The sequence below is a fragment of the Trichechus manatus genome, unplaced genomic scaffold (genome assembly GCF_000243295.1).
Source record: "Trichechus manatus latirostris isolate Lorelei unplaced genomic scaffold, TriManLat1.0 scaffold00038, whole genome shotgun sequence".
In the NCBI taxonomy this organism is placed as follows: domain Eukaryota; kingdom Metazoa; phylum Chordata; class Mammalia; order Sirenia; family Trichechidae; genus Trichechus; species Trichechus manatus.
In genome coordinates, this window is record NW_004443974.1 from 6,095,529 (window position 1) to 6,117,463 (window position 21,935).

Below are 21,935 nucleotides of genomic sequence, written 5' to 3' on the forward strand. Positions count from 1 at the left end.
ATAAATGTTGGAGTGGTTGTGGAGAGACTGGAACACTTATACACTGCTGGTCGGAATGTAAAATGGTACAACCACTTTGGAACTCAATTTGGCACTTCCTTAAAAAGCAAGAAATAGAAGTACCATATGATCCAGCAATCCCACTCCTTGGATATACCCTAGAGAAATAAGAGCCATCACATGAATATATATATATGCACACCCATGTTCATTGCAGCACTATTCACAATAGCAAAAAGATGGAAACAAGCTAGGTGCCCATCAACGGACGAATGGATAAACAAATTATGGTATATTCACACAATGGAATACTACACAACAATAAAGAACAATGATGACTCCGCAAAACATCTCATAACATGGATGAATTTGGAAGGTATTATGCTGAGAGAAATTAGTCAGTCGCAAAAGGACAAATATTGTATGAGACCACTATTGTAAGAACTCAAGAAAAGTTTTAAACACAGAAGAAAACATTCTTTGATGGTTACAAGGGTGGGGAGGGAGGGAGATGAGTATTCACTAACTAGATAGTAGACAAGCATTATCTTAGGTGAAGGGAAGGACAACACACAGTACAGGGGAACTCAGTACAACTGGACTAAACCAAAAGCTAAGAAGTTTCCTGAATACAACCAAACACTTCGAGGGACAGAGTAGCAGGGGCAGGGGTCTGCGGATCATGGTTTCAGGGGACATCTAGGTCAATTAGCATAACAAACTTTTATTAAGAAAATGTTCTGTGTCCCATTTTGATGAGTGGCATCTGGGGTCTGAAAAGCTAGTGAGCAGCCATCTAAGATGCATCAATTGGTCCCAACCCACCTGGAGCAAAGGAGAATGAACAACACCAAAGACACATGGGTAAATACTAGCCCAAGTGACAGAAAGGGCCACATAAACCAGAGACTCCATCAGCCTGAGATCAGAAGAACTAGATGGTGCCCGGCTACCACCAACGTCTGCCCTGACAGGGACACAACAGAGAGTCCTTGACAGAGCAGGAGAAAAGTGGGGTGCAGAACTCAAATTCTAGTAAAAAGACCAGGCTTAATGGTCTGACTGAGACTGGAGGGACTCTGGAAGACATGGTCCCAGACTCTCTGTTAGCCCAGAATTAAAACCATTCCTGAAGACAACTCTTCAGACAAAGATTAGACTGGACTATAAGACATAATATGATACGTGTGAAGAGAGTGCTTCTTGGCTCAAGTAGATACATGAAACTAAATGGGCAGCTCCTGTCCAGAGGTGAGATGAGAGGGCAAAAAGGGACAGGAGCTGGTTGAATGGACACGGGAAATCTGGGGTGGAAAGGAGGAGTGTGCTGTCACATTACAGGGAGAGCAACTAGGGTCACATAACAATGTGTGTATAAATTTTTGTATGAGAAACTAACTTGAACTATAAACTTTCACTTAAAGCACAATAAAAAAAAAAAAAGCCTTTAGATACAAGGAAAAGATTAGTCCAAAGGACTAATTGTCCACAGCTACCAAGGCCTCCACTGGACTGAGTCCAGTACAGCTAGATGGTGCCCCGCTACCACCACTGACTGCTCTGACCAGGATCACAACAGAGGGTTCTGGACAGAGCTGGAGAAGGATGTAGAACATAATTCTAACTCACAAAAAAAAGACCAGATTTACTGGCCTAAAGGAGACTGGAGAAACCCCGAGAGTATGGCCCCCAGACACGCTTGTAGCTCAGTGGTGAAGTTATCTCCAAGGTTCACCATTCAGCCTGGGAGTGAACAGCCCCGTGAAACCAAATGAGACTAACGAGGTACAGGAGTCCAGTGACAAGGGCCAGAAGGCAGAAGGCGACAAGGAAGCTGGTGAAGGGAACCCAAGGTTGAGTAAGGATATTGTTGCTATGTTGTGAGATTGTTAACCATTGTCATAGGGCAACATTTGTAGTAACTGTTAAATGAGAAACTATTTTGTTCTGTAAGTCTTCATCTTAAGTGAGAATAACAGCACAATTGGAAGAGCGTAGTCAATGGCACTGAACTGTGCATGTAGAAATTTTTGAAATGGTGTATCTTTGGCTATGTGTATTTTCACCAAAAAAAAAAAAAGGTTGAGAAGTTAGAGGGTTGACATGTTGTGGGGTTGTTAACCAATGTCATAAAACAATACGTGTACTACTGTTTCATGAGAAACTATTTGTTCTGTAAGCCTTCACCTGAAGCACAATAAAAAAAAAAAAAAAGCCTTTAAATCAAACTACTGTCACATAACACCTTAGTTTAGGATGGCAAGTTAAAGAAACGTTATCATCATTTTCTTTTTAGCTTCAACCCTTCCACCAGAGCAGCAGAATTGATTAAAACGAGTCTTCCAGAAAGGGCATGCCTGCTTAATTTGCATTCAACTCTCAAATTAAAGAAATACCAGCATGCAATTATATTCTTATTACCATAGCCTAATCTGACCTTTTATGCATCCTCCCTTCAGTTCACAGACAGCATTTTTACTGAGAATGTGACAGGGATTTCTTGGCTCTTTTTGAAAAAACAAAAAACCTAAGGGTTCCCTTCTTTCTCTAATGGTGCTAATCATCAAGGTAGAAACCCGGGACTCCTTTTGAATAGAAAATATGCTCTTGTTTATTCTACATAGAGGGATATGCATTTAATGATTAACTTAGGCTACTTTCTTTTGGAGAAGCTGATGGCTGGTAACATTCATTCAATAAATAGTTATCAAGCACTGACTATGTATCAGCCACTGTCACACAAAGGAGCAGGTACAATGAAAAACAAGATGAGGTTCTTGCTCATAGGGAGTTCCAGTCCAGACATAGCAGAGGCAATATACAATGGAGGTAATGAGGCACAAGGTGCTCTTGAACGCAGAGGAAGATGTGACTGACAGGTGAGTTGATGGAAGCTTCACAAAGGAGACAAAATTTGAACTGTATCTTGAGGGAAGTGTTCACCAAGAAAAGGAGGAGGTAAGAACTTTTGGATGGAGGATATGGCAGGAGGAAAGCCACAGACGTCTGAAATAGCAGAGGAGAAGTCAGCGTGGATCGAATGTGGATGGACAATGGTGGGAAATGAAGTGAGAGAGATTTGAGTCAGATTCTGGGGACACTGTCACACTAAGGAGTTTGGACTTCATCTAGCAGAAAGTGGAGACATCTATAGCAGGAAACGTCCCACCAGGATAAGCCAGAGATAAATAAGTGGCACCCTGCATTTGGCTTATACACACAAAACAACACTCTGGCTGGTTGAGTATCCTTTCTGTTCCTAAAGCACACTAAGCACTGGCCTGCCTCTGGGCTTTCCTCCTGCTATTCCCTCTGAATGGGGCACTCTGAGGGGCCTTCCATGGCCCTCTTGCCTAAACATACCCACCCTTAACTATTCACTAACATATTGGCCCTCTTTAGTTCCTTCACAGGACTTATCACAACCTAAAATCATCTTGCTTCTGTATTTACCTGTTTATTGCCTCCTCTCCTGGAAAGTAAGTTCCATGAGAGCAAGGACTTTGTCTTGTTCATCATGGTATCACCCATGCCTGGAACAGTAAATAGCATATAGCAGGCTGCAAAATATTTGTTAAATGAATTACTAATTAATTCCTGTATTTCCAGTAAAAGAGCTGAACAGAAAGTTTCAAAGGGTGGCTGAAAAAGACAAAGTAAAGTACTATAATGAAATGTGCAAAGACCTGGAGTTAGAAAACCAAAAGAGAGAAAGATGCTCAGCATTTCTTAAGCTAAAAGAACTGAAGAAAAAAATTTAAGCCTTGAGTTGAAATATTGAAGGATTCTATGGGGAAAATATTGAATGACGCATGAAGCATCAAAAGAAGATGGAAGGAAAACACAGAGTCACTGTACCAAAAAGAATTGGTCAATATTCAACCATTTCAGGAGGTAGTATATAATCAAGGACCAATGGTATTTAAGGAAGAAGTCCAAGCTGCATTGAAGACGTTGAGGAAAAACAAGCCTCCAGGAACTGACGGAATATCAACTGAGATATTTCAACAAATGGATGCAAAGCTGGAAGTGCTTACTCATCTATGCCAAAAAATTTGGAAGATAGCTACTTGGCCAGCCGACTGAAAGAGATCCATATTTGTGCCTATTCCAAAGAAAGCTGACCCAACAGAATGCAGAAATTATCAAAGAATATCATTAATACCACATGCAAGTAAAATTTTGCTAAAGATAATTCAAAAACGGTTGCAGTAGTACATCAACAGGGAACAATCAGAAATTCAAGCTGGATTCAGAAGAGGATGTGGAACAAGGGATGTCATTGCTGATGTCAGACGGATCTTGGCTGAAAGCAGAGAATACCAGAAAGATGTTTACTTGTGTTTCAATGACTATGCAAAGGCATTCAACTGTGTGGATCATAACAAATTATGGATAACATTGTGAAGAATGGGAATTCCAGAACACTTTATTGTGCTCATGAGGAACCTGTACAAACACCAACAGGCAGTTGTTCGAACAGAACAAGGGGATATTGAGCGGTTTAAAATCAGAAAATGTGTGTGTCAAGGTTGTATCCTTTTACCATACTTACTCAATCTGTATGCTGAGTAAATAATCCGAGAAGCTGGACTATATGAAGAAGAATGTGGCATCAGGGTGGAAGACTCATTAACAACCTGCAATATGCAGATGACACAACCTTGCTTGCTGATAGCAAAGAGCACTTGAAGCACTTACTAATGAAGATCCAAGACCACAGCCTTCAGTATGGATTACACCTCAACATAAAGAAAACAAAAATTCTCACAACTGGACCAATAAGTAACATCATGATTGATGGAGAAAAGATTGAAGTTGTCAAGGATTTCATTTTACTTGGATTCACAATCAATGCCCATAGAAGCAGCAGTTAAGAAATCAAATGACATATTGCATTGGGCACATATGCTTCAAAAGACCTCTTTATAGTGTTAAAAAGTAAAGATGTCACTTTAAGGACTAAGGTGCACCTAACCCAAGCCATGATATTTTCATTCGCCTCATATGCATGCAAAACTGGACAGTGAATAAGAAATAAAGAAGCAATAAATAAGAACTGATGCCTTTGAATTATGGTATGGCAAAGAATAGTGAATATGCCGTGGACTGCCAGAAGAACAAACAAATCTGTCTTGGAAGAAGTACAGCCAGAATGCTCCTTAGAAGCAAGGATGGAGAGACTTCATCTTATATACTTTAGACATGTTACCAGGAGGGACCAGTCCCTGGCGAAGGACATCATGCTTGGGGAAGGAGTGGGTCAGCAAAAGAAGGAAGACCCTCAATGAGATGGACTGATTGACACAGTGCCTGCAATGATTGGCTCAAACATAGCAACAGTTGTGAGGATGGTGCAGGGCCAGGCAGTGTTTCATTGTGGTGTGCATGGCGTTGCTATGAGTCAGCACCTAATAACAACAGGGTTCTAGCTGCAACTACACCTTTTTTTTTTTTTTGTCTCACTGAAGAAAGATTCAACAACAACAACAACAAAAAACAGTTGCCATCAAGTTATTCCAACTCATGGTGACCCCATGTATGTCAGAGTAGAACTATGCTCCATAGGATTTTCAATGGCTGATTTTTCAGAAGTAGATCACCAGGCTTTTCTTTTGAGGTACCTCTTGGTATACTCTAATCGCCAACCTTTAGTTAGCAGATGAGCACATTAACCATTTGCACCATCCAGGGGTTCCAAAGAAAGTATATGTGATTATAAATGAGCAAGAGTGATATTATCTATTATAGGAAAAATATTGAATCTGTTCTTGCAGTAAAATGAGTTCCTTTATGTGGTCTTTTGCCTTGGTTCTTTGGAAAAACAGCTTGGGAGATTTTTTTCCCCCTAAGCACTGAGGATTTACCTCTCCCTAGTTTTCTACCCCAGAGGGTTTGTTACTTTTGCCCAGGTTGATTTACACTTCCTGGGTAAGCTGTAAACAAGGATGATTTGGTATTTATTGCTTGGCGCTGGGCTTCAGCCTGCCCTGTGATTGGTATGCACCTTGCAGTGACTGGTCAGTGGACTACGCAAATGAGGTGACTATAGACTATGCAAATGAAGTATCTGCGGCCTCCCGAGAAGGGATTGGTCAGTTTGTGGCCACCCCTGGGAGGGACAATGCCTTGAAATTGACAAGGAGTTATAGATATAAGCAGCCAACCCCACAGAAGTTTCAGAAGCAGAAGGAAGTAGGAAGAGACAGAAAGAAGCAGAAAGAGAAGTAGAAGGGAGAAAGAAGAAACAGAAAGAGAGAGGATACAAGGAACCTCCTAAGAGCTGTAACACAGGTCAAGGGCTGTAACACTGAAGGCAGTGACAGGTCCAGAAGGGGCCCAGAAGCAGAGCCAACGGCAACAGACAGCAGGGCCAAGAGGAGCCTGTCCTCAGAGGGCCAAGAGGAGGCCTGTACAACCAAGAGGAGCTGAGAGAGCTGTCCTGCACTGAAGAAGGGAGACTTTGCCTGTATGTGTCCTGATCCTGATCCTGAGTTGTAGCCTGTTGATCCTGATCCTGAGTTGTACCCTGTTACTTCCTTAATAAACCACTTAACTTTAAGTATAGTCTGTGAGTGCTATGGGGCCATTGCAATGGATTATCAAACCCAGCAGAGGTAGCATATGATCAAGAACCAATTGTATTGAAGGAAGAAGAAGGGAAGTAGAGAGAGCCGAGGGATAGACGGCTAGTGTCATAATTGGTAAAAAGGTCGGAGAGTGGAGGTATGTCTGACCTCCACCTCATAGGAATAGGCTTTGGGCTGATCCTGGTCATTGTCTCCCCTGAAGTTAGACAGGTTCTGATGTTACTATAGTCACATGTTGCTTAATGTCCATGATATGTTCTGTGAAATAGGACGTTATATGATTCGGACATTGTACAAACACCTATTATGGATGAAGGTCCTTTCAGTCATTCCTTTCCAGAATAGGGAGGTTTCGTCCATATTAAAAACTTGCTGGGGCGAATAACCTCCCTCCACCATTAGTTTCTCTAAGGTTTCAATGGATTCTTCTGCTGTCTTCGCATCAGCACGTGCACACTCACCACTCAGTTTCGCATTACACAGTGAAAAGTGTTGTTTGAAGCGCTTGAACCACCCAGAGCTAGCACCGAACTCGATATCATAGTCTAGTCCTGCTTCTTCTTTAAGCATCTCAGACAAGCTTTGTATCTTAGCAGTGATCATCAACATGCTGAGAGGGATTCGCTTTTGTGTTTGGTCCTCAATGCACGTTATAAGCAATTTCTCCATGTCTAATATGGGTCCCTCTCACATTTTCATTAGCCTTGTAGCTTTCTGTGGAGCTGATTCTTTAATAGCTTGGAAAAAAAAATATTTTTTTTTGAGGATCGTCATGATTGTCTAGTGCGACATGCCTAAATCTGCTACATCCTGTTCTCCAATCAAGATGTCTGAACTCTATTATAACATTATACAGCTGAATGATGCCTGGATGGACATTATGTGGCACGTGACTGTACTACCATTACTACTACTACCCCCACCATTTTACAGTATTAATTTGGTGTTTTTAAGTAAATAATCTCAATACGTTATCAAAACAAATTATTTGTGACACATATTACAAAAGTGTCACAACTAAAACTGCGACCTCCTAGGTGGTAGAAGCAACTGGTGGTTTTTAAAGCACAAGTATTTTATGATCTCATTTCAAGGCATAAGAATACAACCTTTATTATATACATCAAGCATTTTAGCTAGCATTTTATACCTACAAAGAAGGAAATTTAACCTTCAAAGAGTTACACCTTTTTCTACATAGAATTAATTTGTTTGCTATTTTGTAGCAGGGAGGGAGTTCTTTGGAGAAATAAACATTAATCATTTCCTGAATGCCTATCACATGCTGGGAACAAGAGATACAGAGATATAAATAAGATAGAAGTCCAGCTCTTGCAGCACTGAGACTATTGGAGATAAGACATAGCTGGTGCCATGACAGGTGCTACTCAAAGTATTATTAACAATAGCTACCAAACAATAATAGCTATCACTGTACTCAGCATTTTAAGTGTATAACTCCTTAAATCCTCATAGCCATCTGTGGAGGTAGGTACTACTATTATCCTCTCACTTTACAGATGAGGAAATTAAGGCACAGAAAGGTTAAGTAACTTGCCTAGACTCACACAGCTATTAAATGACAGAGACTGGATTCAAATCCAGGCAGTCAACTCTAGAGCTCTTTTGCTCAACTATCATGCTATATTGTGTCATGGGAACAAAGAAGGCGGGAAAGATCACTTCTGGCTGTAGGAAGAGGATGCTTCCCCAGGAAGACAGCATTAGTGTTTGCCTTGAGAGATGGGTAGACTTTCAGGAAGCAGAAATGGATGAAGGATTGTTTCAAGGCAAAGGAACAGCATTAGTGAAGATTTGGAAACTGGAAAACACTCTTAAGGAACAGCACTTGGTGGAATGTAGGGTACATGAAGAGCAATAAGATAATAGTGGGAAAAATGGGATTTGGGCTTTAGTTAGTAGCCATTCGGGAGCCACTGAAGGTTTTCTGGGCAATGGAGGCACATGCAGCAAATTGGGAGGATAGACTGGAAAGGGAAATGATGGTAGGACACCATTTAGGAAGTAGTTTTAATAATACAGGCGAGAGGAACAAAAACATTCTAGGACAGTGACAGTGAGATAAAAGAGGAAGTAACAAATGTAAGAGATTATAGAAAGGACTCAACAGGACATGGTGTTGGATTAGAACATGGTAAGGAGTGAGCGGAAGGAGTCAAAGATGCATCTCATGTTTTGACACTGGGAGGATGGAGACACCGTTAACTCAGATAGGGAAGAGGAACAGGCTTGGCAGAGGAAAAGGAGCAGATAAGTTTCCTTTGGGACATGTAAGGAATTAGTCTTATTATTCTCAAGCCAAACCAGGAGGAAGATTTTCTGACTATTATTTGAAGCTCCGCTCAGGAATACTTAACACTAACTGCTTTCAAATTGTTCTGTGACATTTTACCTACCAAAATTGAGAGACAGTAACTGTTGTGAGAGATTTTAGAAATTCTATCTTTAATTACTTAGACTCCTCTGTCCTCAAAGGCTATATTGTGGTGTAACTTCGTCAAGCATACAGGAAAACCAAAAGTTAGTTTCTTTCTTCAAGGAATTCAAAGCAAGGTGGAGGGGTAGAGGAAGGCAAGAACTGCTGTCCAACTTGGGCAAAAGTTAAAACATCCTAGAATTGAATTTGAAGCCATTAACGGTTTAGGACTTGATACTCTGACTCTAAAAAGCTGAATTAATGTTTGGAGAGTGCCCTGTGCTAGACACTGCAGGAGGGATAGATTAGTTAGACAGATTCTGCATTCAGAAAGGCAGTATGGTTTATACCATTGCTACTCAAAGTGTGGCCCATGGACCAGCAGCAGCAAAATTACCAAGAAGCTTATTAGAAATCTCAGGCCCCACACCAGGCCTGAATCAGAATTTTCATTTTAGCAAGATCCCCGGGTGATCATATGCACTGGTATTTGTCCAGAGTAAGGGCTTTGGAATCAGATGTATCGGGGTTTAAATCACAGCTTAGGCACTTCCTACCTACTTACTCTACCACTCGTCTGTCAGTTTGTTGTACTGTGGTGGCTTGAGTGTGGCTGTGATGCTGGAAGCTATGCCACTGGTATTTCAAATACCAGCAGGGTCACCCTTGGTGGATAGGTTTCAGTGGAGCTTCCAGACTAAGACAGACTAGGAAGAAGGACCTGGCGATTTACTTCTGAAAAAACTGGCCAAGGAAAACCTTATGGATAGCAGCAGAACAATGTCTGATAAAGTGCCAGAAGATGAGCCCCTCAGTTTGGAGGCTACTCAAAATATGACTGGGGAAGATCTGTCTCCTCAAAGTAGAGTCGACCTTAATGACGTGGATGGAGTCAAGTTTTCAGGACCTTCATTTGCTGATGTGGCACAACTCAAAATGAGAAGAAATAGCTGCAAACATCCAGTAATAACCAGAACATGGAATATATGAAGTATGAATCTAGGAAAATTACAAGTCATCAAAAATGAAATGGAACACATAAAGATTGATATCCTAGGCATTAGTGAGCTGAAGTGGAGTGGTACTGGCCATTCTGAATTGGACAATTATATGGTCTACTATGCTGAGACAAACTGAAGAGGAATGGCATCACATTCATTGTCAAAAATAACCTGCAATATGCAGATGACACAACCTTGCTTGCTGAAAGCAAAGAGGACTTGAAGCACTTTCCGATAAAGATAAAAAACTACAGGCTTTAGTATGGATTACACCTCAACATAAAGAAAACAAAAATTCTCACAACTGGATCAATAAGCAACATCATGATAAACGGAGAAAATATTAAAGTTGTCAAGGATTGCATTTTACTTGGATCCACAATCAATGCCTATGGAAGCAGCAGTCAAGAAATCAAACAAAGTATTGCATTAAGCAAATCTGCTGCAAAAAGAACTCTTTAAAGTGTTAAAGAAGCAAAGATGTCACTTTGAGGACTAAGGTGCACCTGACCCAAGCTATGGTGTTTTCAATTGCCTCGTATGCACGTGAAGGCTGGACAATGAATAAAGAAGACCAAAGAAGAATGGATTCCTTTGAATTACGGTGTCGGTGAAGAATATTGAATATACCATGAACTGCCAAAAGAACGAACAAATCTATCTTGAAAGAAGTACAGCCAGAATGTTCCTTAGAAGCACGTGTCCAAGGAGCATGTACTTTGGACATGTTATCAAGAGGGACCAGTCCCTGGAGAAAGACATCATGCTTGGTAGAGGGTCAGTGAAAGAGAGGAAAACCTTCAATGAGATGGATTGACACAGTGGCTGCAGTAATGGGCTCAAACATAGCAACGATTGTGAGGATGGCCAGGACTAGGCAGTGTTTCGTTCTGTTGTACATACGGTTGCTATGAGTAGGAACCAACTCGACGGCACCCAACAACACCATCACCACCTACTTACTTGAAAAACCTGGCGATCTACTTCCAAAAATCAGACAATGAAAATTCTGCGGATCTCAACAGTCCCATCTGCACTCGGTTATGGGGATGGCACAGGATCAGGCAGCTGTGTGTGGGATTGCCATGCGTCGAAGGCTGAGTTGATGGCAGCTAACAACTTACTAGCACTTAACCTCCTGGACCTTATTCCTCCTGTATAAAATCAATCTGTGGTCCTATATTTGACTGCATATTAGAATAGCTTTGAGAGATTTCAAAAACTCCGTGACAAAAACATACCCCAGACTAACTAAATCAGAATCTCTGGGGGCAGGATCCAGACATCAATTTTTAAAGCTCCCCAGGTAATTCCAGGGTGCAACCATGGCTGAGAACCATCTATGACTCTGAAGGACAAGAGTGTGGCCATTGGCATCAGACAATCTCCATTTGTATCCCAAATCTATTACTTCTTACATACAACGACTGGGGCATCTCAATCGATCCCTAAGCTTTCATTCCTTCTTCTGTAAAATGGGCATGACATGTAACAGTATCTTCTTCAGAGGATTCTGAATATTCAAAGAGTTGACACATGTAAAACCCTTGGCACAATGCAGTGTTCAATGAATGTTTATTATTTATGCAAGTCCCGGCTTCCTTTGCAGAAGCAACCTAGTAAGCAACATGTAGCATGAGGCATCATATAAATGCCAATCTGTAGCCTTCCAATTACTCGGCCACCAAGAGGTTAATGGATGTTGCTTCAGCTATCTGAAAAATGCGAGAACCTATTCTTTTTCTTCATTAAATTGGAAAATATGAGGCAAAGGTGGCTGCCAGGGAACTTTTGCAGAACTGGTGGGAGTTAGTCTCATCCAAAATGTTTCCAACTGTGGGGTCACAGAACAGGGTGGGGTTGAGGGGTAGGGCAGATCATGCCAAGCTTTTTCTTTTAACAGTCGTGCTAACACTGTGGGCAACAGATGCTGTGCCTCATCTAATGCCTCACAGCAATCTCCTCGCTTAAGATAATTCTAGAATGGCAGAATTGGAAGGGCCTTTAGAAAGACTCGTATCCAACTACTTCACTTGTTAGAACTCTGCAAATGAGAAACCAAAGTCCAGGGAGTTGAGATGACTTATGCAGGGTCATATGCAATTTAAGGCCACAACCAGAAGGTGTAAAGTCACTGTCAGATGTGGAGGAAATAGCTTAGTAGTGAAAAAAGAATAGAATGGAAAAAAAAAAAAAAGACATAATAGTGCTTTGAACCAGAGTTTTATAAACACTTGTGGCTTTAACCTGCCCAGGAGGTAGATAAGCATGCTCCCTTTAGTTTGTCCTCAAATTCAACCTCTTACAAGAGGTTAAGGAACACACCCAAGGTTGGAATTGACACTCGGACCTCCCGACTTCCTGGCTTTGGAGCTGGAAGCTCAGCCTCCACCTCCCTTGTCTATCAGGAAAAACATCTGGGTTATAATGCTTGAGGATGGGATATCAAGGGGAAGTGGTGGAAGTTCGGTTCTTTAAGAAACTTTGAGCAAGACTGCGTAAGACCCAGCCAGGAGGCCCCTCCCGCGCCCTGAGTCACAAAGCTCAAACACTTCTTCACTTGTATTCTGAACGCTTCCCTTGGTATGATCTTCAGGGAAATCTATTTGTCTGAGATGTTGGATGGGAAAAAAGTTGAGACTTCAAAATGTGTGAACAGATAGGCCCTGAAGAGCTGTCTCAGGTAACAAAGCTTTTCCTTTACACAGTCATTTCTCCATGATCTACTGTGGCCCCCCTGCCACACTGATGAAGCCCTCCTTACAGCAAAGAGAGAGGAACAGGCAGGATCACAAGAAAAAGCAAGGGGAAGTCATCTTTAAAGGCCAAAAGGTTACATAAAACATAATAAAATACAACTGTTTCCTTTAAAATTTTTAATGGCCAGGAAATGGTATAGAATAACTGCCAAGTCACATAAATTAACTTTTCTGTGTGTGATCCCGGAAAGAACACACTATCGGACAATGCAAATTGCACAGGAGTTTGCATCAGTTGTTGTCTGGGCGCATGACTGAGCATGGGCCACGGACCCATCTTCACATGGTCCAGAAAAAAAGGCGGCTGCCATGTTTGGCAGGCTTCAGATCTCCTTCTATCTCAGGGTTGGGCTCTGGTCTTGGTCTTGAGTGATACGGATTCTCGGGTAAAGGTCGATTTGTTTTCACTTTGGTGACCTGGGAGGGTGAAGAGGAAAGTAGCAAAGTTGAAAGTTAGGTGGAGTAGTCTGTGACCAAAATGTGCTTCCTAAGGTCTCCTCTCTGCTCCTGCTGCCCCAACTACTACTCTAGTTTAAAGCCCCAGCAAATCACATTTAGACTCATTTAATCCTTATATAAACATTTACGAAAGCCTACTTTATGTCATTCTACGTGGTAGAAGTAAGGGATATAGGAGGGAATGAGACACACACTTGTCCTCAAGGTGCAGCTCCCACTTTAGTAATAGAGACAGATAAGAATATCAACCAAGACTTCCTAACCTAGTAATGACCAAACGTGAAACATGGACTGAGTGCTATGGGAGCAAGGACTCTGCATACCTAACCCATCCTGAAGGAGAGCGGTTTGGATTACTTCTGAGAGGGTAACATTTACCTTAATCTTGAAGGATGAACAGGAGCTAGCCAGGAAGATTAGTGAGGGAAAGGCAATCCAAGCAGACAAAACAATATATATGAAGACAGATGTGTCTTTAGAATTCCTGAAGCAAAGGCTGAGAGAAGACCTGCGGGAGATGAAGCACCTAACCAAGCACTGACTGTTGTAGAAACAATGCTGAGCACATTATTCCATTTCATCCCCATACTTCCATGAGGTCATTTTGTAGAGGTTCACTGAGGCCATCTAGCTAATAACAGAACTAGTACTCAAAGCCAGATCTGCCTGTACCTTTATGTAATACGCTACCACTGGTAGGCGTTGGTTAGATGATGAAGGATACTGAATGATATGCAAAAACGTTTGAATTTTATCCTGATGGTAACAAGTGTCACTGAAGCAAGGAAGTAATGTCATCACATCTGCAGACTGCAAAGCATAGAAGCTAGACTGCAGAGGGGCAAGACCACAATTGAAAAGATGAGCCAATAGGCCAGGCAAGATGGTGAAGTACTGGACTAAGGCAATAGGGAAAGGAAAGATGTTTATACCCATGTTATTCCCTGATGGTTACAAAAAATCCTAATCAAGAACCCAGCAGAAATTGTTCTCCTTTTAAAGATGAAGAAACAGACCCAGAGAAGTGAAAAGACATAAGACTATAGGTATTAACAATCTTCTGGTTGTTACTCTAGTGGTCTGAACTCTAAGCCACTCTGCAAAGTATGATGAGATTAATTTTCTTAGATGTACAATTTCAGAAACTATTTATTGTGAACAGAGTTTTCATGTACACATGGTAAGTATCAGGGCTGGAGTTGAAACAAGTCTTCTGACTACAAGTCCAGGTAGTTTTTGTTTTTAAAGTAGTTTTCTCATCTCTCTGCTGTAATTAGAGATCACTAATGGTTCCTTATTGCTTGATAGAGTAATTCCAAATGCCTCCAGCTGGTATTTAAAGCTCCTTTAAGGAACTCAAGATATCTTGAAATAAATCTAGAAAGATGTTTCTCAAAGGTACTTAAAGTAATAAAAGGACCCCTTTAAAGGACAAATTATTGTGGACATAAAGGGCATGGATACGCACACAAATATTACTGGTGGTTACCTCTAGGTGGTTGGCTGAAGCTGATCTTTATTTTCTTCTATATACTTTTCTGAATTTCCTGAATTTTTCACAATGGACAGGTATTACTTTTATAATCAGAAACAACAATAAAACAACTTCCTCTTCTCCACCCTCTCCCAAAAAGAAAAGGAAGAGAGTTGTGTACTCAAACTGTTTACTAGGTAAATGGCCTTGGACAGCTTACTTAACCTTAACTTCTCATCTATAAAATGGGGCTATTAGTAGCTCCATTAGGATGAGACAGAATATGGTACACAAAGTACCTGATGTATAGTAGGTGTTCCATAAGTTATTTTTAATATTATTATTATCAGCATGACAGGATTATGGGTGAGAGAAAGCAATTCTGCCTGGAGAAGTCAGAAACTTCAAAGAGGACATGAAATTTGAGCTGAGACTAGAAGAGTGAGTGGGAATTCACCAGGGGAATATAGCAAGGAAAAGCCAGCCAGAGGAAGCATAGATCCAAAACTGAAATCTAAAATCTAGGCTTTATCCAGTTGATTATCACCTTTCTAAAAAGAGTTTAGATATTGGATTTAAGTATAAAAAAATAACAATAATAATAATAATGATAATCCTCTTAGAGAAGTAAACTTTGTTAAAAGTTAAGACAACAATACTTTTTTTATTTTACAGTTTTTAAAGTGTCAAAACAAAGATTCAGGAATAAATATGCTTTTTTAGTAATAGGACTTCTTATTCTCCTTTCATGAGAGACAGAAATGAGAAAAAGTAGTTTTCTTTGTTAAATGTGTAAGTTCCACTACTTTCCAACTTAGAATTATGAACTATTTAATTTGTTAAGTGCAGCAAGAGAAGGTATCTAAAGAAAAGATAATCATGCCAGATACAAAAAAACAAAAATTGCTAAGCCATTCCTCTACCTATGCCCCAACTATCCACAGATGCTATACACAAAGGGAAGGGAACTAACATTATGTGGACTTATGTGCCAGGCACTATGTTCACATAGGCTCACTTACTTGATCCTCACAGAAAAATAAGCTCCATTTTGTAGATGCAGTAGGATTGGAAACATTAAGCAATTTGTTCAAGATCCCATAGCAATAAAGTAGTGGATCCGAGATTCAAACTGACTACCTGTCTCCTTTAAAAACTGAGTTTTTTCCTCCACACCTTGCTACCTGGGCTGCCCCAGAGGAAACAGAGGGCACTGAGGTGCAAGAAGTAGGAATGGGTCAGAGCATAAAGGGCCTTGTATGCCATGATAAGGAGAGGATACTGTATCTTACAAGCAATAGAGAATGCATGAAAGGTTTTTTAAAAGAAAGTGGCATAAGACTTCTTTTCCACACAGATCATTCCTGTGGTGAAAATATGGTATCCTAAACTCTTCAATTTCAAAGGATGAGCTGTCTTCTAAAGCCCAAATTGATTCACCCTCCCCTCCCAGGAGTTCATGTAGCCCAGGTCAAGAATTCCTATGTAAAAATAAGATAACAGCAGTGAAGACAGTAAGAGGATTAAAAAATATCCCAGGATATGCTAATCAATAGGAATTGATGATTCTATGGAGTGAAAAGAGGGAGGAGTGAAGAGCAAAGGCACTCAGGTTTCTAGCTCTGATGTTTCAACAAATGGTGGTATCATGACTTAGAGAGGATATATACAAGAAAGAGTAGGAAAACACACTTTTTAAACTACAGGCATGTACTTATTTTTATATGTACATATCTTAGGTATGTTCTTGAAAAAGCTAACATAACCCTGGATCCTATTTTGTACTAAATTCCATAATAATCTCAGTGATGTTTTCAATTGACAGTGTCCCCTAACATTCTGTTTATCCTCTTCTACTCTTTTCTGTTCTTTAATTAGCTAATTAACCAAAAACAAATCTGCACATGCTACAACATCTATTTAAAGGAACATTTCTATTAAATAATGCCCCCTCTGGATTGTGTATAATCACCTGCTAATTAACCTGTTTGATAAATTTGGATTTCTCACATCATATCTGTGCTCCCAGAGACTCTTTTCTGACCAACTCCTGCCTTCACTCAGCCCTTAGTCAGAGTGAGACCGCCGCAACAAGCCTTTTTTTTTTTTTTTTTTTACCTTTGACAGCTCTCCCAGGTCAGGGCGCACCCACCCCAGTTTGTCCAGCACACACTCGTCAAACTTTGCCTGCTGTTTGCGACAGTGACGAAATAACTGCAGGCTAGAATAATCAATGCAGGTCCAATATTCTGTAAAAGGCTCCGCACAGTGACGCTTTATCTGCCTGGAAAAGAGGGCCAGGTTAGGGTAGCTCACTGCAAAACACTGACAAGCAGAAAACTGAACAAAAAGTAGGTACAGATCTCAAATAGAATGCCTTGCTTTTTTAATGGAAGGAGAGTAAATACTCAGATAATCTAACTTACAACACAACTTAAGTAAACAAAAAAGTTTTCTGAGGAACAGAAACTAATTGCTTTGTGTAGCAAAAACAAAAAGAAATGCCAAGATTGTATCCTAAGGTGCAGGTACTTCACCCAGAGGGGAGCTCTTCATTTGGGGTCTACTTAGTCTTTCCTTCAGATCCAATTCTAAAGATTATCAGTGCAGTGAATTCAGAAGAGAAGGAGGCACAATCTCAGATGGGCATGCTGACAGAAGTCAGGAGTGCCAGATGATGGCAAAAGAAGAGACAGAATTATAAAAAGCAAATAAATTAACTAAAAAACAGAAGATCCTATAGTCATTCAATATACAGCCAAACTGTCCTACTCCTCAAAAACTCAATTTCATTCTACTAATGCACTGAACAGAACAAACAAAAAACCAGAGACTTAATCCTTGTCATCAAGAAGAAAGTTAAATTACATTTGGTGTTCTCTGTTAAGAGACAGGGTAGCATATAATTCATTTTGTGGCCATCACAAATTATTACAGAAAAAGTAACTTTTATGTAAAATGGGTCTCAGTTATTTTGCAAAATGTCCCTTCTCTTACTACTCAACCCTGCTAGTAATCAAACAAAATGCAAATTCAATAAAACACCATTATTTCATGAGAAAGTCATATTGCAGTCAGTGGAAGAAATTCAGAGCACCTCCTTGGGAGTGCTTGCTTGCAGTACTCCAGCAATCTAGCTGCACAATCAACATATAAATCTTATTTAACATGTCTGACGAAGGAAGAACCTCAGAGATGGTCTAAGGAAGCCAATCAATTCACTTAACAGGTGAAAGTACTGAAGACTTGAGCTAGTAAGTGAATTGGCCAAAGTCCCATTCTACATTTTCAATCTCTCTCTCTGTTACTGTCTTATCACATCAATGCAGCTTTTTCTTTGCTTTAAAAAGTAAAAGGTTCAAAAGAGTATTACATAGTGAAAAAGAAAGAAAAGACAGACAAGTTGACACTGAGTAAGACTAAACACTTTAGAAGCATTTAAGTTGCATTTTAGCTTATGCTATTTTAAACGATAATTCCTGGAAATGGAAGTCAATATGGATAAAACTGAGTTAAAATGTTATAGAGATTTTTACTCTTACATCAATCTAAAATAAATTTTTAAAAAATAAACACATTCAGCCTCGCTAGCAGTCAAATCAATGCATATTCAAGCAAGAATAAAATACTGTTTTGTACCTATCAGACATTTAAATAACATGCAATGCTGGTAAGGCTATGATACTAGGAGACAGTGCTTAGGACAGCATAAACTGATCCAACTCTTTAAAAAAAAAAAAAGACAGTCTAGTTCAAGAATCATAAATAATTTTCAAAGCCTTTGATAGAATAATCTCACTGCTGGAAATGTATGCTAAGGAATTAACTAAAAGGCAAAAAACATCTACACACAAAGGTAATCACTGCAGACTTATCCACAACAGTAAAAAACTGGTCAGGTACATTATGGTTTATCCACTGATAGAGTATTATACAGCCATGAAAAATGATGACCATCAAGACTATATAGTAACTTGGAAGAATGTCCCCAACAGTGTCAAATGCAAAATGAATTTTAAAATGTATACTCTATGACTATAACCACAAAATTATGTTTGCATGTGGACAACGACAGCAGAAGCAAGAAAGAAGGAAAACATCTATGTGCTTAGGTATTTGATTTTTTCCTCTGTAGTCACTGTAGTGGACATCTGTGGGTTCTGCCTAGCCAGCAGTTACTTTCCATTCTTCTGTTACATCCTTCTAATTTTCCTTTGGGGAAGAACTCCTCCCTGTCTCTTAGCAATGTGGTTTGAAGCTAACTCTACCCTCCACTCTTCCTCAGGCCTGATCAACCAGAGCCTTTTATAACTTGAAACACATCCGATTAAAAGATACGCATATGAAGTCAACTAGCCAGGTCAATCAGACTCACTCCAGCAGGCACTCTTTGTCTAGGATTGCTAGGTTAGAACAGCAGCTTGCCAGGCTACTGGTCATTTTGCTACAGCAAAGTGAGAGTGTCTTTGAAAATGAGGTCAACAAAGAAATGCAGAGCTAAGAGATGGGGGGAGAAGAGGAGAGGCAGAAAGACACCAAGTAGTTGTGAAGTTATCTAAGCTCTTAGATCCAGCCCTGCCTGATGCCAGTTCTATTTCTGGACTTCATAGTCACGTGAGCCAATTCCCTTTGAGCTGAGCTTCTGTCCCTTTTAATAGTTTTGATTAATATGTAGAAACACTGTTCCTATAATTATTTCATTTGAATTTTTTTTCTTAAAGTATCAAGCACAGTGGCTTAGCTAAAAACTTGGCTTTTGGCTTTAAACACAATTTTCTTTCTGTCACAATTGTGTATTCTGTAGTAACAATAATAACAATCTAGTGATGCCTGCTAATGAGCACTGTGACTTTTTAAATTTTTCACAGTAATCCTGTATATGATACATATTATTTTACATATTGGAAACTGAGATGCGTGGAGATTAAAGAACTTGCCAAATAAGACAAACAATAAAAATTAAAACAAAAATAACTACATTGCTTATCGAATGCTTACCTTAGTCTATCTGATTTCAAAGTCTATGCACTTCCTACTAAAATTGGTCACTATAATTATCCTTCCATTTAATTAGCTGGATGTTCACTAAGATAAGTACACCTTGATGTTTCAACCAAATAGGCATCGATGTCAAAAGATTTTTACCTAAAGAAGTCCAAAGCACACTGGTTGACAAGCTTGCCTTCTTCTAAACACCGCCTTGGATCTTTCTCTTCCCAGCGGCAGAGCATGAACTCCTTGTTGGGCTTATCACACTGAGCGCCATAGTGGTGGGCTGCAGCTTTAAGCACGGAAGAACTGACTTTCACCTGGGAAAAGGAACAATGCGAGAAAGATCACATATTTGTGAACCAGGATTATCACTTCCTTAACTTCACTCATGTTGGTCAAAACAGAGGGAACACAAAGGTAGCACTGTTCCGACTTTACCAAGAACACTAAAGACAGGGGGCTCCCATAATAATCCTTCATGATCTACAGTGCTTTAGAGATCACATACCTCTTTCACATATAGTATTTACTTTATCTTCACAATAATCTCATTAAATTGATATTAAAACCAAAAAAACAAAACCAAAAAACAAAACCAGTTGCCATCAAGTCTATTCCGACTCATGGCAACCCTATGTGCGCCAGAGTAGAATGGTACTCTATAGGGTTTTCAGTGGCTAATTTTTTAGAAGTAGATCACCAGACTTTCTTCCAAGGCACCTCTGGGTAGACTTGAACTACCAACTTTTTGGTTAGCAGCTGAGCACATTAACTGTTTGCACCACTGGGGACTCCAAATTGATACTACTATCCCCATTTTAGAGATGAGGAAATGGCAGCCCTAATGGAATCCTTAGACCTTTATGATAAAGAGTGGAGCCCTGAAGGAGAATGGAAACTTCTGGGATGTAGGGGGAGGAAACAATTCTGGGAATTTTGATGAGTCTCCTCTCCAGGAACAAAACCAATAAGGATATATAAATTTCCATAGGACTACAGAATCAAAAAAGATGAGAGACTAGATAGGATCAGAAAGAGTATCTAGCCCAACAAGTTATTACTAATAGTAAAATACTAACATTTGTGAATTTTTTAAAATTACGTTGTTAGTTGCTGTTAAGTTGGCTGTGATTCATGGTGACCCCCTGCATAAAAGAATGAAACACTGCCTCGTCCTGTGCCATCCTCACAATCTTTGGTATGTTTGAGACCATTTTTGCAAACACCATTTCAATCTGTCTCATGGAGGAGGGTTTTTTGTTTTGTTTTGTTTATTGTACTTTAGATGAAGGTTTACAGAACAAACTAGCTTCTCAATAAATAATTAGTACACATATTGTTTTGTGACATTGGTTACCAATGCGATGACATGTCAACATTCTCCCTTCTCGACCCTGGGATCCCTATTACCAGCTTTCCTGTCCCTTCCTGCCTTCTAGTCCTTGCCCCTGGGCTGGTATACCCCTTTAGTCTCATTCTGTTTTATGGGGCTATCTAATCTTTGACTGAAAAGTGAACCTCGGGAGTGACTTCATTACTGAGCTAAAAGGGTGTCCTGGGCCCATACTCTCGAGGTTTCTCCAGCCTCTGTCAGGAGAGCAAGTCTGGTCTTTTTTTTTTTTTTTAATATTTTATTGTACTTCAGGTGAAGGCTTACAGAACAAATAATTTCTCATGAAACAGCAGTACACATGTTGTTTTATGACACTGGTTAACAACCCCACAACATATTAACCCTCTAACTTCTCAAACTTTTTTTTCTTTGGTGAAGATACACATAGCCAAAGATACACTGTTTCAAAAATTTCTACAGGCACAGTTCAGTGACATTGACTATGCTCTTCCAATTGTGCTGGTATTCTCACTTAGGATGAAGACTTATAGAACAAAATAGTTTCTCATTTAACAGTTACTACAAATGTTGCCCTATGACAATGGTTAACAATCTCACAACACATCAACAATACCCTTACTCAACCTTGGGTTCCCTATCACCGGCTTCCTTGTCCCCTTCTGTCTTCTGACCCTTGTCAACGGACTTCTGTACTTCGTTAGTCTCATTTGGTTTCATGGGGCTGTCCACTCCCAGGCTGAACAGTGAACCTCGGAGGTAGCTTCACCATTGAGCTAAAAGGGTGTCTGGGGGCCATACTCTCAGGGTTTCTCCAGTCTCCTTTAGGCCAGTAAATCTGGTCTTTTTTTTGTGAGTTAGAATTATGCTCT

At 40.0% G+C, this 21,935-nt stretch overlaps 1 protein-coding gene across 1 annotated transcript in view; it reads right to left on the minus strand.

Moving 5' to 3' along the window:
- Nucleotides 1–12,889: 12,889 nt before the first annotated feature.
- NDUFA8 (NADH:ubiquinone oxidoreductase subunit A8) overlaps nucleotides 12,890–21,935 on the minus strand; it is a 23,675-nt gene continuing 14,629 nt past the window's right edge. The window contains exons 2-4 of the mRNA XM_004375622.1: nucleotides 19,866–20,029; nucleotides 16,839–17,004; nucleotides 12,890–13,204 (exon numbers count right to left, since the gene is read on the minus strand). Of these exons, the coding sequence (XP_004375679.1) occupies nucleotides 13,067–13,204; nucleotides 16,839–17,004; nucleotides 19,866–20,029 (468 nt within the window). The 3' untranslated portion in view covers nucleotides 12,890–13,066. The remainder of the gene's footprint in view (nucleotides 13,205–16,838; nucleotides 17,005–19,865; nucleotides 20,030–21,935) is intronic.